This window comes from Barbatula barbatula (genome assembly GCF_947034865.1).
Source record: "Barbatula barbatula genome assembly, chromosome: 13".
Lineage (NCBI taxonomy): Eukaryota > Metazoa > Chordata > Actinopteri > Cypriniformes > Nemacheilidae > Barbatula > Barbatula barbatula.
The window spans coordinates 20156666-20169860 of NC_136776.1; the positions used below are offsets into that span (position 1 = coordinate 20156666).

At 39.1% G+C, this 13195-nt stretch overlaps 1 protein-coding gene across 1 annotated transcript in view; it reads left to right on the forward strand.

Annotated features, from left to right (window-relative positions):
• lrp1ba (low density lipoprotein receptor-related protein 1Ba) overlaps positions 1-13195 on the forward strand; it is a gene marked incomplete at its 5' end in the record, with an annotated part of 152716 nt that overhangs the window by 33927 nt on the left and 105594 nt on the right. Inside the window, 7 exons of the mRNA XM_079471794.1 lie at positions 2480-2599; positions 3169-3297; positions 5167-5424; positions 5793-5955; positions 7234-7456; positions 10080-10266; positions 10834-10977. Coding sequence (XP_079327920.1) covers positions 2480-2599; positions 3169-3297; positions 5167-5424; positions 5793-5955; positions 7234-7456; positions 10080-10266; positions 10834-10977 — 1224 coding nt within the window. The remainder of the gene's footprint in view (positions 1-2479; positions 2600-3168; positions 3298-5166; positions 5425-5792; positions 5956-7233; positions 7457-10079; positions 10267-10833; positions 10978-13195) is intronic.

The following is a 13195-nucleotide window of genomic DNA, read 5'->3' on the forward strand; positions in this document are numbered from 1 at the left end:
TTTGAGTACATCGAACTTATAGATGTGGTCAAGACTTGGCATTTAATGCCGTATGGATTTCCAAGGTCTCGGTGTAAATTTTTGATGTGCTACGGGACTCCCAGGAGTGATTGATTGTTCACAGTGGCTAAAGTTCAAGCTCTTTGGATTGGGGTAGAGAAATAGATCTACAGGCATTTACCTCGATGTCCCTGTCAGACTCAGCACCCTTCCCGGACCGCTGCGGTTAGCAGTACATCACCCAGCCAGAGTCAGAGGAAGTAGAGCTCCTCACCGGGAGAAAATCACCCTGAGGTAGAGATGTGGAGTTCACAGGGGATAAATCCTGTTGTGAGGGAGCCTGACTCGCAGCGAGGGTCCACCCGTAATGGCCTCCTTCCGGTACGGAGGAGATTAGTGCGAATCCGGGTGGCGGGGAGCGTCCTAGTTGCTCTGAAGCTGGCTTGCTGTAAATGATCCTGTTTGTTTTTTTGTCGTCCATGCACATCATATGTAGCTTAGAATGTAAACAATGAAGTTTTATTTGTGAACATTTTTTATGCTTTTAATGCTTTAGTCTCCTGTTCGGCTGGCTGTAGCTTTCTTAGGAGTAGGAGAGTAAGAGATTTGTGTTCCATAGGCGTAGTTTGTGATCGTGATTTTGACCCAATCCGACCTGTTTCATTGTTCTTGGCTTTTATTGTTCCTGTTAAAATTACAGAATAAAGTCGATGTTTTATCTATTCAATTATTGGAAATAGTCCCACCCTGATGTGAATGTCTTTGATCGCCAGTATTATTCTCACAACTGTGTTTTGGCCAAATTAACTTCAATGGAAACTATAAAAATAGTTCAATGAATTAATAAATAATTTCTTAAACATAGCATGAAATAATTATATGAAAAGCCAAATAAAGTAAACTGCTAAGACCGTAATATATGTGTTGGGTAAGATATCTAAGCTCAGTCTGTAACATTCATATTATATTAGTTACAATTTAATTTCATTGAGTTTTATGACTTTTTATCATTAAAAACCTGTTTTATTTTTTTTCTTGACCAATTTTAGAGGAATATCTCATTTGTTTTGTGTCCACACAGTGGAAGTCAGAGGGGTCCAATGTTGTTTGCTCACCAACATTCTTCAAAATATCTCCTTTTGTGTTCTGCCGACATGACATGTGGGTGAATAAATGATGAGAGAATGTTCATTTATTTATGGACTATCCCTTTAAAAAGTCCCTTTGTTTTTGTCACTCTTAAATTTTTAAGATGTCAAATACATTTTATTTTGTTTTGCCAGATCGATCTTGCATGCATAAATAATGCATTCTTAACAGCCGAGTGCTTATTAGCCGAATGCTAATCACATACATGCATACAAACCTTAACATCCGTCAGCTCAAGTGGATGCACATCCTCTGTAATAGATAAAAAGCTGTTATATTTCACTTTCGTTTATTGTAAAACGCTTAGCATTACCCCTAAACGCCGTAATGTATTTTTAAAGAAGTACTTAATTTAAAACCGTCTGGCTTAAACCACTCAAAAAGCCGGGCTGCGGTTGCATTCTCAGCGCATGCATATTATTAATGGGGCTGCACACAGTGAATACACACCAGCGGTTTCTCTCGCTCTCTTTTTCTCTCTCTCTCTCTCTCTCTCTCTCTCTCGAACAGATATTTAAAAACTATCAATACCTGCTCATTCGTGTCCGAACTTGTACCGCCACAAACTTCCAAACGATACACGCGACAAGGTGACCTGTAAGCCACGCCCCTCGATGAATGAAAACGTCGAATATAGGCTTTAGAACTAACTGAAACGGATTGCATGCCGTGCGAGCATTTGTAAATCGCTGTGATTTTTCACCCGAATCCCTGGATCGATAAATAAAGACAGGGTGACCTGCGTTTGCCGCTCCAGAGGGCTTGGGAACGCGGCCGTCAAACCGTCCCTCATTATGAGGCGGTGAGCGCTCCACAGGTGATAAATATCACACAATGGGCCCTAAAATCGCACTTTACTGTTGCATATTGACAGCGGCGCTAAAGAAACGGGTCTGAGGAAACGAGCCTGAAGTGGCGCTTTAAAAGCGCTGAATCATGTTCTCGTAATGAGGACGCATCTGCTCAAATTGTAAAAAAATGATTTCGGCGCTGGAGAAAGCTGCAAGATGACATTGCTCTCCCACGGAGGGGTTGGGAGAATGCAAATGCACGTTCACGATGGTGAAATGGCCCAGGGACATTAAGATTGTGACATCTTTATAGACATCACGCAGTGACTGTTAAAAAGAGAAAAAGTGTCATTTCTGAGCCACTAGCGTCACTAAGCGAACTGTCCAATTTATTTCTCTGACACTCCCTTTGTTTGCCATTGGTTGATCCAAAATTTTACCATCGGATGACCCACGTTTTAAAGTGGGTGGGGCTGATGGGGATTGTTTCATAACTTTGTTTATTTGAATAAATGGTAAATGTGTGTTTTTTATTGTAGAGTTGGTGCGTAGCTGCCAGGAGCGGAGTTGTCAGTTCGACTGTGTTGTCATGAGGAACGGGACGTCCTGTTTCTGCGGGGATGGTTTTGAGCTAGAAGACGACGGGACGAGGTGTCGAGGTAAGGTCATGACCATCTCTAACTCAGATCAGTTTGAACCAAATTTAGTTAAACATATGAAATGTTGCACCGCTTCGGTAGAGGTTTGACTATGGTCAAAACCAGGTTCATTATGGTTGGGTGAAAGTTATCTCATTTTGGAACCAAACTCTTCATATATATATATATATATATATACAAAAATATGTGTAAGAAATATTATGCTGATATCAATGAAATATTTATATTTAAATTTGGATGTGTACGATTTGAAGAGAAATTTCAGTTTGACTTCAGTGGACTTACAGTAAAGATATGTACACAACCTGCAATGTTATGTTTGAAACAGAGGTGGCGATAGAGAGTCCAAAGTTTTGAAAAAGAGTCGTAATTTCATAATAAATTATACTGTTGACCAAAACAGCGATTTACCAACAAACCAATCCCTCTCCACACCTACAGCTCTCAGTTCCATATTCAGGCATTTTGACAGTTTTTCGCAGAACGTCTGCATTAGGAGTTGGGTTTATATATGTAGGCATGTTTGAGCGCATTTAGCGTTTAATAAATAGCCCCGCTGTTACCTTCAGATCGTGATGAATGCAGAGATTATGGGACATGCAGTCAGATCTGTATGAACACGCAGGGATCGTACAGATGCAGTTGCACAGATGGCTTCAGCCTGCAGGCCAACAGACGATCCTGCAAAGCCAAAACAGGTGAGTTCATTTATCATCCGTGTTATTTCTGGTCTGAGTAAAATACATGTTTTTACTATTATTTCAGCGTTTTAAGTCCGAAAATAAACTAGCTCGCACATAAATCAAAAGTTCGGCAAACTTGCTTGAGTCGCCTTGACATGTCGGGGGCATGCACGACTAGGCCAACTTGATTTGGATATCATAAGTTTTTGGATCATGTGGCGTAGCGGTTAGCATAGATTTTACAACCCATTGTTGAGAAAAGCGTTTGGTGTAGCTATGCAAAACTAGCTCCACAATGCTAATCTGTTTCGGATTGTTGCTATGGTGCTGCTAAACTGGGGTTAAAACTTTACGCCAGTTTTGCCTTTCCTCTTGGTACTCAGTTGTATAAAAACTTTTAATTTGTTGATAATGTTTTTTAATCACTGTTTTACCTTTTGTGTTGCGTTTCTGAGTATGTTTTGCAAAGTTGTATTTGTATCCTTGTTTTATTTTATGATAGTTTTATTTGTAATAAATAGGGTTGCACCGATACCATTTTTTAAAGGCCGAGTACAAGTACCGATATTGTTTTTTCTGGTGCTCGCCGATTCCGATGCCTGTACCTTTTCGCAACACAGCGAGACAAATAAAAATAAAGTAGCTCCATAATTACAAACTACTCCACCAAATAAACAATTGTATGTGCTTTTCACAAACTTTCAAAGCAAATTTCACAGCAAATCTCTTTCATTATGTCACATGAGGTATCGGTCTTTGGTAGTACATGATCTTAGTATCGAGCCCGCTACTGGTATCGGTGCATCCCTAGTACTAAATTACTCGTTGCCTGACTTAAATCCCAGCATTACAAGAAGAAGAGAAGTAAAAAAAACAATGTGCTTGGTATTGTAATAGTTTTACAAATAAAAGTCCTGATAAACTAACCAAGAAGCATCACACTCGCCAGTCGCTAAACATTTAAAATAAAGCTACCCTATCATCCTTAAGACAGCCCCGATGATTTTTAATTGTCGAGGGAAAGCAAAGTGCCTGTATAACGACAGACGTTGCCGATTACATCGTAGTTGACGCTGCTTCTCGCTTCGTACGAGTGTCACTTACACTTAAAGTCATCAATATGCAAATGGCCGCCGGTGAGCTGGGCTACATGAGAAAGATAAACAGGGAAGCTTTTAATGAGAAGTCAATCAGGGCTCATCCAGACCTGCCTGTCTATCAAATTTAGAGATGATTACACGCTCGCAGTTAATTGCTCTTCATGGTCTCCGTTCATTAGCGCAAAAGGCGGAAAAATAACGCAAGCCAGTCACGAAGTTTACTCGCGCACAATTCCTGTCACGCCAATTAGGCTGTTTTTTACAAGCGAGCGGGATAATAATCCTGTGTTTTAAAGGAGTGTGGATGTGAGTGAAATCTTGCGTACAGATTTATTTTGCGTTGAGAGAGGTGGGAAACAATAGATCTACATGTATATTGATGTGCGTTTGAGATATGGAAATGATACGATAAGATATTTCGACTTTTCAGCTTCGTGTTGTTTTTTTTCCCTTTTTGTTATATAAAGGTCACATTAAACATTTCTTGGAAACGTCTATGTAAGAGTCATAAAATGCCGGCTGTTAAATTGAGTCTTTAGCAAGAAGTGTGATGCATTGTTGGACACTGTTAGTGAACATAAAAGTAAACTAGTAAGACTATAATAAGTTTCTTTATAAAAATGTTTTTCTTTTTTTTTTTCTTCCAAGGCCAGAAGTGCATAGTCAAGCCCTAATATCGCAAGCATAAATAATGGCTTTATTTATGCATATCTGTCTGTCTATGTATATTACTTTTTCATGATTTATTCAAAATGATAAATGTGTGTTCTGCTTTCCTTTTCAGATCCCGGCGATAAACCTCCCTTTCTCATAACAGCAAATAAGAATTCTGTATCGCTTATTTACCTCAACGGTTCGTCTATGCCAAATCTGAAGTCCATGGAGACGAACGGGACTCAAATATTGGACTTTATGTACAGAGAGGAATCTCTCTGTTGGCTCTCGACGGCAGAGCACACGGGCCAGCTGTGGTGCGCCCGCGTAACCAAACTTAAAGGATTTTCTGAAAAACATCAGATAAGGATAGGTCAGAACTTACAGAGTAAGTATACGCGTCTATCCTCAGAGCGGATGGTTCGTAACTTTGATGTTTTATTCAGCGCAAACTAAGGTCCTTTGAAGTTCTCGTGAACCTGAATGTTTAGCGTCCGCGTAAATATTCTCATTAGCCGTTTTTAATTTTCTCGAGCGTGGTTTATTTTCACCCTTTTAACTCCTGAAGTGTGTAATTATCCGCTAATGAAGTATTTTAATGTCAGATGGCCAAGTGTGTCGAGTGTGCATGTCAAGTCGGTGAATGCCGTTTAGGCTTTGAAGCGCGCATGCATTTTTAATCGCTCCTAACCACCAGATCTACCACAAGTCCGCATTTGCGATTAATGTACATTTTGTCTTTTCCCAAAAATGCAGATGTGGAACACATGGCCGTCGACTGGTTGACGGGAAACTTTTACTTTGTAGACAGAGTCAATGACCGGATATTTGTTTGTAGCGAACATGGAGATGCGTGTGTTACAATTATCGACCTCGACATCCAGAACCCAAAAGGCCTGGCGCTGGATCCCATAATGGGGTAAGCGGGCTTAGAAAAGCCATCAGATGTGTTTATTTTGTTCCCCTGATGGTGTGATGGTAAATAACACGCTACTACGGAAACATTTGTTGTAAAATAAAATGAATATGGAGGGAACAACACATTTTTTCGTAGCTTTTGCATATCAGTTAGCATACTGATATTTAAAAGTCAAAAATGACTTTATCAGCAAAATTGTACTCGACAGCTTGAATTAAAAAAAATATATATATATTAGAAGAAAAAATATGTATATATTTAATAATTAATATTTTAATAATTAAATTATATATAATCATATAAAAATGTGTAATTTTTTACAGATTGCTTTATTTATTTTGATTTACCTTATTTAATTAATTTCAACATTATTTTATTTTGATTTAGCTGTATTCTGATTTTGATACATGGTGTTTTTTTTACGGATTGCTTAATTTCACTAGCTATTGACCAGGAAATGTACATCATTGCGTATCGTTGACATCATTTATTCTTAAATGTATTCATTATCGACATCATTTATCTATTGATATTTTGGCTGTACTGCTCACTTTATATAAGGTTGCTAAAGTCTTATCATACCAAAAGAGGTTACAGGAAACTAACGGTCCAATCGTAGCCACCAGAATGACCTCTGACAGACCTTTCCAAAAAAACCCCTTCATCATTCGTTGACCTATGTAAAGATATACAGCTCAACACGATTCACAACCTCAGCTAAGTTAGAAACCCTGATTCAAAATTCCTCGCTCTTATCTGATGAACAGTCATCTACGTTTCTGTGCCGCTAGAAACCCCAGCAGCGGCTCTCTCGGTAAACCCCGATTTGTATGCGGGGCTGAGTTTTGTGTGCTGTTGGGGACACTTTGGCGCTTTCAAATGACAAGGACAGTTTCGATGCCAAAACTGAGCTGGGATTTGGAACTCCGAGTGCTGTTGTGTAAAGAGCAATGCTTATGAACCCCCCCTTTCTTATTCTGCTGTCAGTATGTGTTAGTATGAAGAGTAATATCATACTGCGGCCCATTCATTCAACTCTTACACACGACGGCTTGATTTAATTGCGCTGTTGTTACTGCAAGCTTTCAGTTTGGCCACAACACGGTTTCGCAGAGCAGTAATGGATGCGAGTGGATGGATTATATATTAAATAGCCATCAGAACATTTTTGTGGTACGACTTGCATTGAGACACTTTGAGGGTCTTGTACACGTTGCATTTTTTAAAGTGCTGTGCGAGTTTAAAACTAATTCGATTTCTTGTCTCCGCCCTTCTCAGAAAACTATTTTTCACAGATTATGGGACAGTAGCCAAAGTGGAACGCTGCAACATGGACGGAAGCAATCGGACGAGGATAGTGGAGCACAGAACCGAACAGCCGACCACTGTGACGTTGGACTTGGTTAAGAAACTGGTCTACTGGGCGGATGCGTATCTGGATTATATCGAAGTTGTAGATTACAATGGCAATAATAGACACACGATCATCCAAGGTGCCTCGGTAAGAAATCGTTTGTTTTATTATTATTTTTGATTTCATTTTGTTATGTACTTTTACATTCAAATAATGTCACACATTTAATCTCCAAATTAATGTAGAAACAGATTTCTATAACAACATTATTATAAATCTGATATTAGTTCTGCGATGTCTCCATTAAATTGATTTTTTTTCTTCATTTTAACATTCATTATAGCCATTTAACATTGAAGTACAGTATAACCGAGAGCTCTCGTGTCAGACAGAAATTGTCCTTAATGCAAAATTCTACATTAAATACAGATTTAAAGCTACAAAACTCATTGAGTTCCTCTTTTCTTTTGTTCTTTGATTAACATTAGTGACAGGAGTCACAGCAGCAGGTTTAAGAATGCGTCCCCTTTAAGAGCCCCCCCAAACCGATCTGACGCCCTTTCCCATATTCAAAACTTTTTAAAGTTGATTTTATTTACGAAAATGCGAGACAAAACGGGCTTTGTGACATAATCTTGTGTGTTTTAGTTTATTCAAGCACGAAAGACAACTTAGTACTGATGCGCTGTCTAGCGGAGATCCACTGACGCAGCCTTTAGCCTTTGACTGTATTCACCAGACGGGACTGCTGCCGCGTTGCGATGTGCCGCGTCCCACAGCTAGAGCTGTCTGTCTATATTGAAAGCGTAAAAGGAAAACGGTTTCAAATTGCGCTGAAATGGTTAAAAGGCGTTTACACAAATTTATATAATGTAACACTCGATAAAGGATGTTAAATATATACGGATAGTGTGTTAATTGCGTTAAATATTTTAACCTTGACAGCCCTAGTTAAGTTGCGCTTCGTTGTGTTATGCCGTGTTACGCCTCGCTACCCTACAATACGATAAATCACATTATGATATGATACGTTACGCTGCATTACGCTACGTCTGGCTACCATAAGTTACGCTATGTTATGCTGCGCTAGGTTACGCTACATTAAATTACACTTAATCACGTATACCTTCATGTCATTCCTAACTGGAATGACTTTCTCTTTTCTTTAATGGAGTAAATAAAATAATTCTGCAAAAAAGTTTTGAGAATGTTGAAAACCAATCGATCCCATTGACTTCCATTGTATGGACACATTTTTTTGTGTTCGTTATAGAAAGTCATATACAGGTTTTCAACCAAATAAGAGTGAATTTCATTTTAAGGTGAACTATCTCTTCAAAGTTGAGTTACCTCCAGCCATCAAAACACGTTTCTGTTTATTTTTTGCCTAGATACTTTAACAGTCTCCAGTAAACCTGTGATGAATGACGCATATTTAAATAACTCCTAAAGCAGTTTATTCTGAAGGCTGTGAAGTTTCGACCTCTCTCCTGCAACCCCTGAAACGGACCCAGAAGTATGAAGATCCAAAATTCAAAACTTCATAAATCCAGCTAAAATTTCGTCCACAATTCACAAAGTGAGCCAAGGGTGCCGTCAACATCGTGCAGTTTCTAAAAAACAATTCATAATTCATTCCTGACTGTTCATCAGCCTTATGAGACATCTGCTGTTAACTAATACGATACTTAGGAAAGTGTACAAATTCCACTCAGCCCCCCCGGGAGGAGTTTGTCTGCAAGTTTTCACAGTTTAATGGATGTTTTGAGCAATTGTCGCTGTTGAAAAAGAGCGTTTGTATCTTAAAAAAAACATGGAATAGAATCCACTCAACTTCCAGCTACCGCTTGTGTTTTTGATTATTTTACACTTGCTTGCCATTTATTTTTTGGGTTTTCCATGGTGCTTAAAAGTTGTTTGTTTATTGGCTGGATGCTTGAAATTGCTAAAAGGAAGCCATGCTTTTGTATACGATGACGGTGACCACCGCCAAGTTGGATGTGTTTTCCGATTAACGTCTTGCATTGGCCTAAAAGCAACATTTTGTGTCAAAACATGCCGTTGTAATGCTAATATAATTTAGCATTTCTTCTTCTAACGAATTGACTGCTTCAGTCATGTCTGTGAGTACATACTATGAATATTTAATATTCACAATATTCTGTATTTTTTATTGAAACAAACTTAATGGCCGTGAGCAATGACGATGCACTTTGAACAAAGACTGCGCCGCATACACAACCAGTCCGTTTATAGATGCATGCATGCAGCATTACGGCTTGTTTTTGCTTTGACACTGTTTCTGTTCCACTGTCTCCTGTCTGAACTTATCGCCTGAATGATTATACAGTGATTTGACCTTGCAGAGTCCCGACTTCACAAACTTTTTTGTGTGCGCACTATATTGATTTGCTCATCCATTTCCTGCAAGGTTCAGCTCAAGCATGTGTCCTGGGACTCCATCGAAGGCTATATCGGTACTTTTCTCTGAGCTGGTAGTGAAAGATAACCTGATATGAACTTCGCCTCTGTGTTTTTTAGAAATCAAAGCCTCAGAGGTAGCCACTGGTATTTTATAGCACAGATGTGACATCAAAGATACATGCATATTTCGGCTCGTGTTTGTCAAGGCCACTGTTTATTCATAGAGCGTTGCATCACCTTAGTTGGATTAGCGTAACAAGTATAAGCAGATGTGTTTGTAACTAAACTGAAACTAGTAACTTGGCTTCTAAACGAATTCGTTCTTTGCTTGTGTTGTTTTCTTCAGGTGTCGCACCTGTACGGATTAGCTCTCTTTGAAGATTACCTGTTTGCGACGTGCTCCGAACCGTCCAGAGAGAGCAAGGTGGATGTATTTAGAATAAACCGCTTTAACACCAGTGATGTAAACACCATCGCCACTTTGGAAAGTGCCAGAACAGTCCGGGTTTATCACAGACTGGCTCAACCTACAGGTAACGTGTTTCAGAATGTTACACAACAAACATAAATAAATGAATAATAAAATATAGCAAGCTGATACGAAGCAAAAACTAATTTAGTTTTTTGTCTTTAGTTTTCCACTTTGCTTTTTTCTTTTAGTAGATTTCAGAAAGAAGTATTTCTCTGACTCAAATACTCCCTTAAACCTAAAACTATTCAAATATTTCTATTAATTCAAATCAAATAATTGAAAGACTTGAATGTTATTTGAACAAAACAAAACAAGTATTATTTAAAATAAGTGTTTAAACCTAAACACGCATTAACATCATTAATTAAGGTATTATTTCCTGAAAATAAAATTATTAAAAAATACAAATAAATTGAAATAAATTTAACCTATAAAGCAAAAGAAAATAATAATAAATTAGGTTATTTCGCAGATGCTTTTATCCAAAGCGACTTACAAAATGATGAAACAAAACAAAGCAAAAATTGCAAAAGATCATTCTTACATAATAAATTACATAATAAAACCAGCTATAATAACTCTGTGTTGCATATCATCAAGCTTTACATTCGAACCTCTCTCTCTGCAGTCAGGACTCACGCGTGCAGCCCCGACCTGCAAGGCCGAAAAGGCGGCTGTTCCCATATCTGTCTCCTAAGCCAGCACTACAAATCACACGTGTGCCGCTGCCGGACCGGTCACGTCCTCTCCAGCGATGGGAAGTCCTGCAAAAGTGAGTGTCCCTCTCCCTCACTCTCTCGCCCGAGTCGTCTCCTCTCCCGGGTGTCTGATTAGCTGTGGGATGCGGGTCTCTCATGTAAATAGATTTGAGGGTATTCCCCTAAGGAATAGGGTGCTGCTATCTGAAGCCATATATCAGATGGATGGCCCTCGTGGGCTTTGGCGAAATGAAAATGTATGAGCAGATTTATGGTGCCACGGGACGCTGAAAAATGGACACGTTTGTCTGATTAATAGCGCGCGTCGAGAGCGTTAAGGCGTATAACACAGGAAAGTGATTTGTTTTTGTGTCGTGGCAATAGGATCATTGACTATCAGAGATTGTGTGTGCGTGCGCGCATGCTTGCATGTGCGAGATTTGTATTTTCCTTCACATAAAGGTGCAGCATTCCTTGTGGAGCGGTCATGAGGTAAAAGGTTACGGTATTGAGTTTTAACATGAGTTGAATAACATGGTCCGTGTAGCCTTTGGCATGTTGTGTTTCTTCAAAACGAGTCCAGATGCGAGGTCGATCCGTGTCTCAGAGGGTCCTGGCTTTTAATACCCAACATGCTTTGCTCAGTAATGCCTGTTTTGCGATTCGTATCAGTCAGCGCTTCACAGCTGGGTGCCCTTAGCCGTTGCGTGTCATTTGTGAACTTGTGATTAAATGTGATGTCTGTCATCTGGTTGAAGGGATAGTTCACCTGAAATAAATGATTTTGTCGTTCACTGACCATGATGGCATTCCAAACCTGTACGACTTTCTCGTGCAGAACATAAAAGAAGACATTTTGAAGAACGTTCAAAACAAACAACATTGCATCCCATAGACTTTCATTATCGAAAAACCACAGAGACATTTCTCAAAATATCTTCTTTTGTGTTCCACAGAAGAAAGGGTCACACACAGGTTAGGAACCACAGAAGGGTGAATAATTGAAAACTCCCTGACATAGATGGCGCTTAATGAAGAACAGAAATACCCCGGTGCACGAGGTGGAGTTGCGCAAGTTTATGCTTCTGACACTCGCTTGTCGCACAGAAGAAGAATGAATCTTGCTTCCTCTTCATTAATGTGTGCTCGGCAAGACCGTTCTGTGCTTGAGCGCCTCAAAGACGTGTTTTACTGTTGCTTCAGCTGCTCCAGGCGCATGAACAAAAGCGGCAATCTCATTGGTAGGCCAGTTTTCAACGCGGCACCTCGAACCCCAAAAAACGAGCCAGAGGCGGTTTTTTTAAATGACGCTATTACGACTCGCTTTTACAAGTTTGTCGGTGTGCAAACTCACATTGGCATCCTTTGTTTAGTCACGCGTGCTGTTATTGTCCCGGGGTGGACAAGCCTTTAGCTTAGTGCTTAGTGTTTTTTTCCACAATTCAATAGATTATTAATAATAATAATAATAAATAATCTATTATGATGCAAAATGTATTATTATTATTATTATTTAATAAAACTACATTATTATTATAATTGTTATTATTATTATTATTATTAAATACAAATAAATATGCTTTATTTTCAATATCACCTTTTAAAAGCATATTCAAGCGTTTTCGAGTTAGAACGCCTGGAAATGTACCAAAACAAACCATTAAAACTTGTTTGTTTAATTACAAAATAAATAAAAAAAGGCTACCGATAAGAAAATGATTATTAAGAGATTGAATTATTTATTTTCTTTACTTAAAAAAACTATACACATACTGTGATGTACTGCATATGCTGCTACCATGAAATCAAATCGTTCATATCATGTTGTCCGTATTTGTGTGTGTCTTATCATGAAGTTCAATAACACCTCATATGCTTTGCACCATTGGTTCCGGTTGGGTTCCTCTCTCTCTCTCTCTCTCTCTCTCACCATCTTCTCCTCGGTATCCCCGAAGCCCACCTCCCTGCCATAATAATATAAGTCATCCCATTTATCCCATTCCTGTCTGTAGCTAATACGTTTCCAACACATTAGCGCCAAACACATGCCCCCCGGAAAGCATCCTATTTTTCCCAGGTTTGTATTACACAAACACGCGCGCGTACCCCTCGCTCTCGCACAATTACAAACACAATGTAACTGTTTTGCGCTGAAAGATGATGGATGCGATAGAAGCGAATCAGTGGAACTAATTCTGGTTTTAATTAAGCTAATGTAATTAGCCGGAGCCGTTCGCTTTGGATCCCTTTTTGTCAACGGCTTTAATTTGCAGAACTGAATTGAAAACGGGA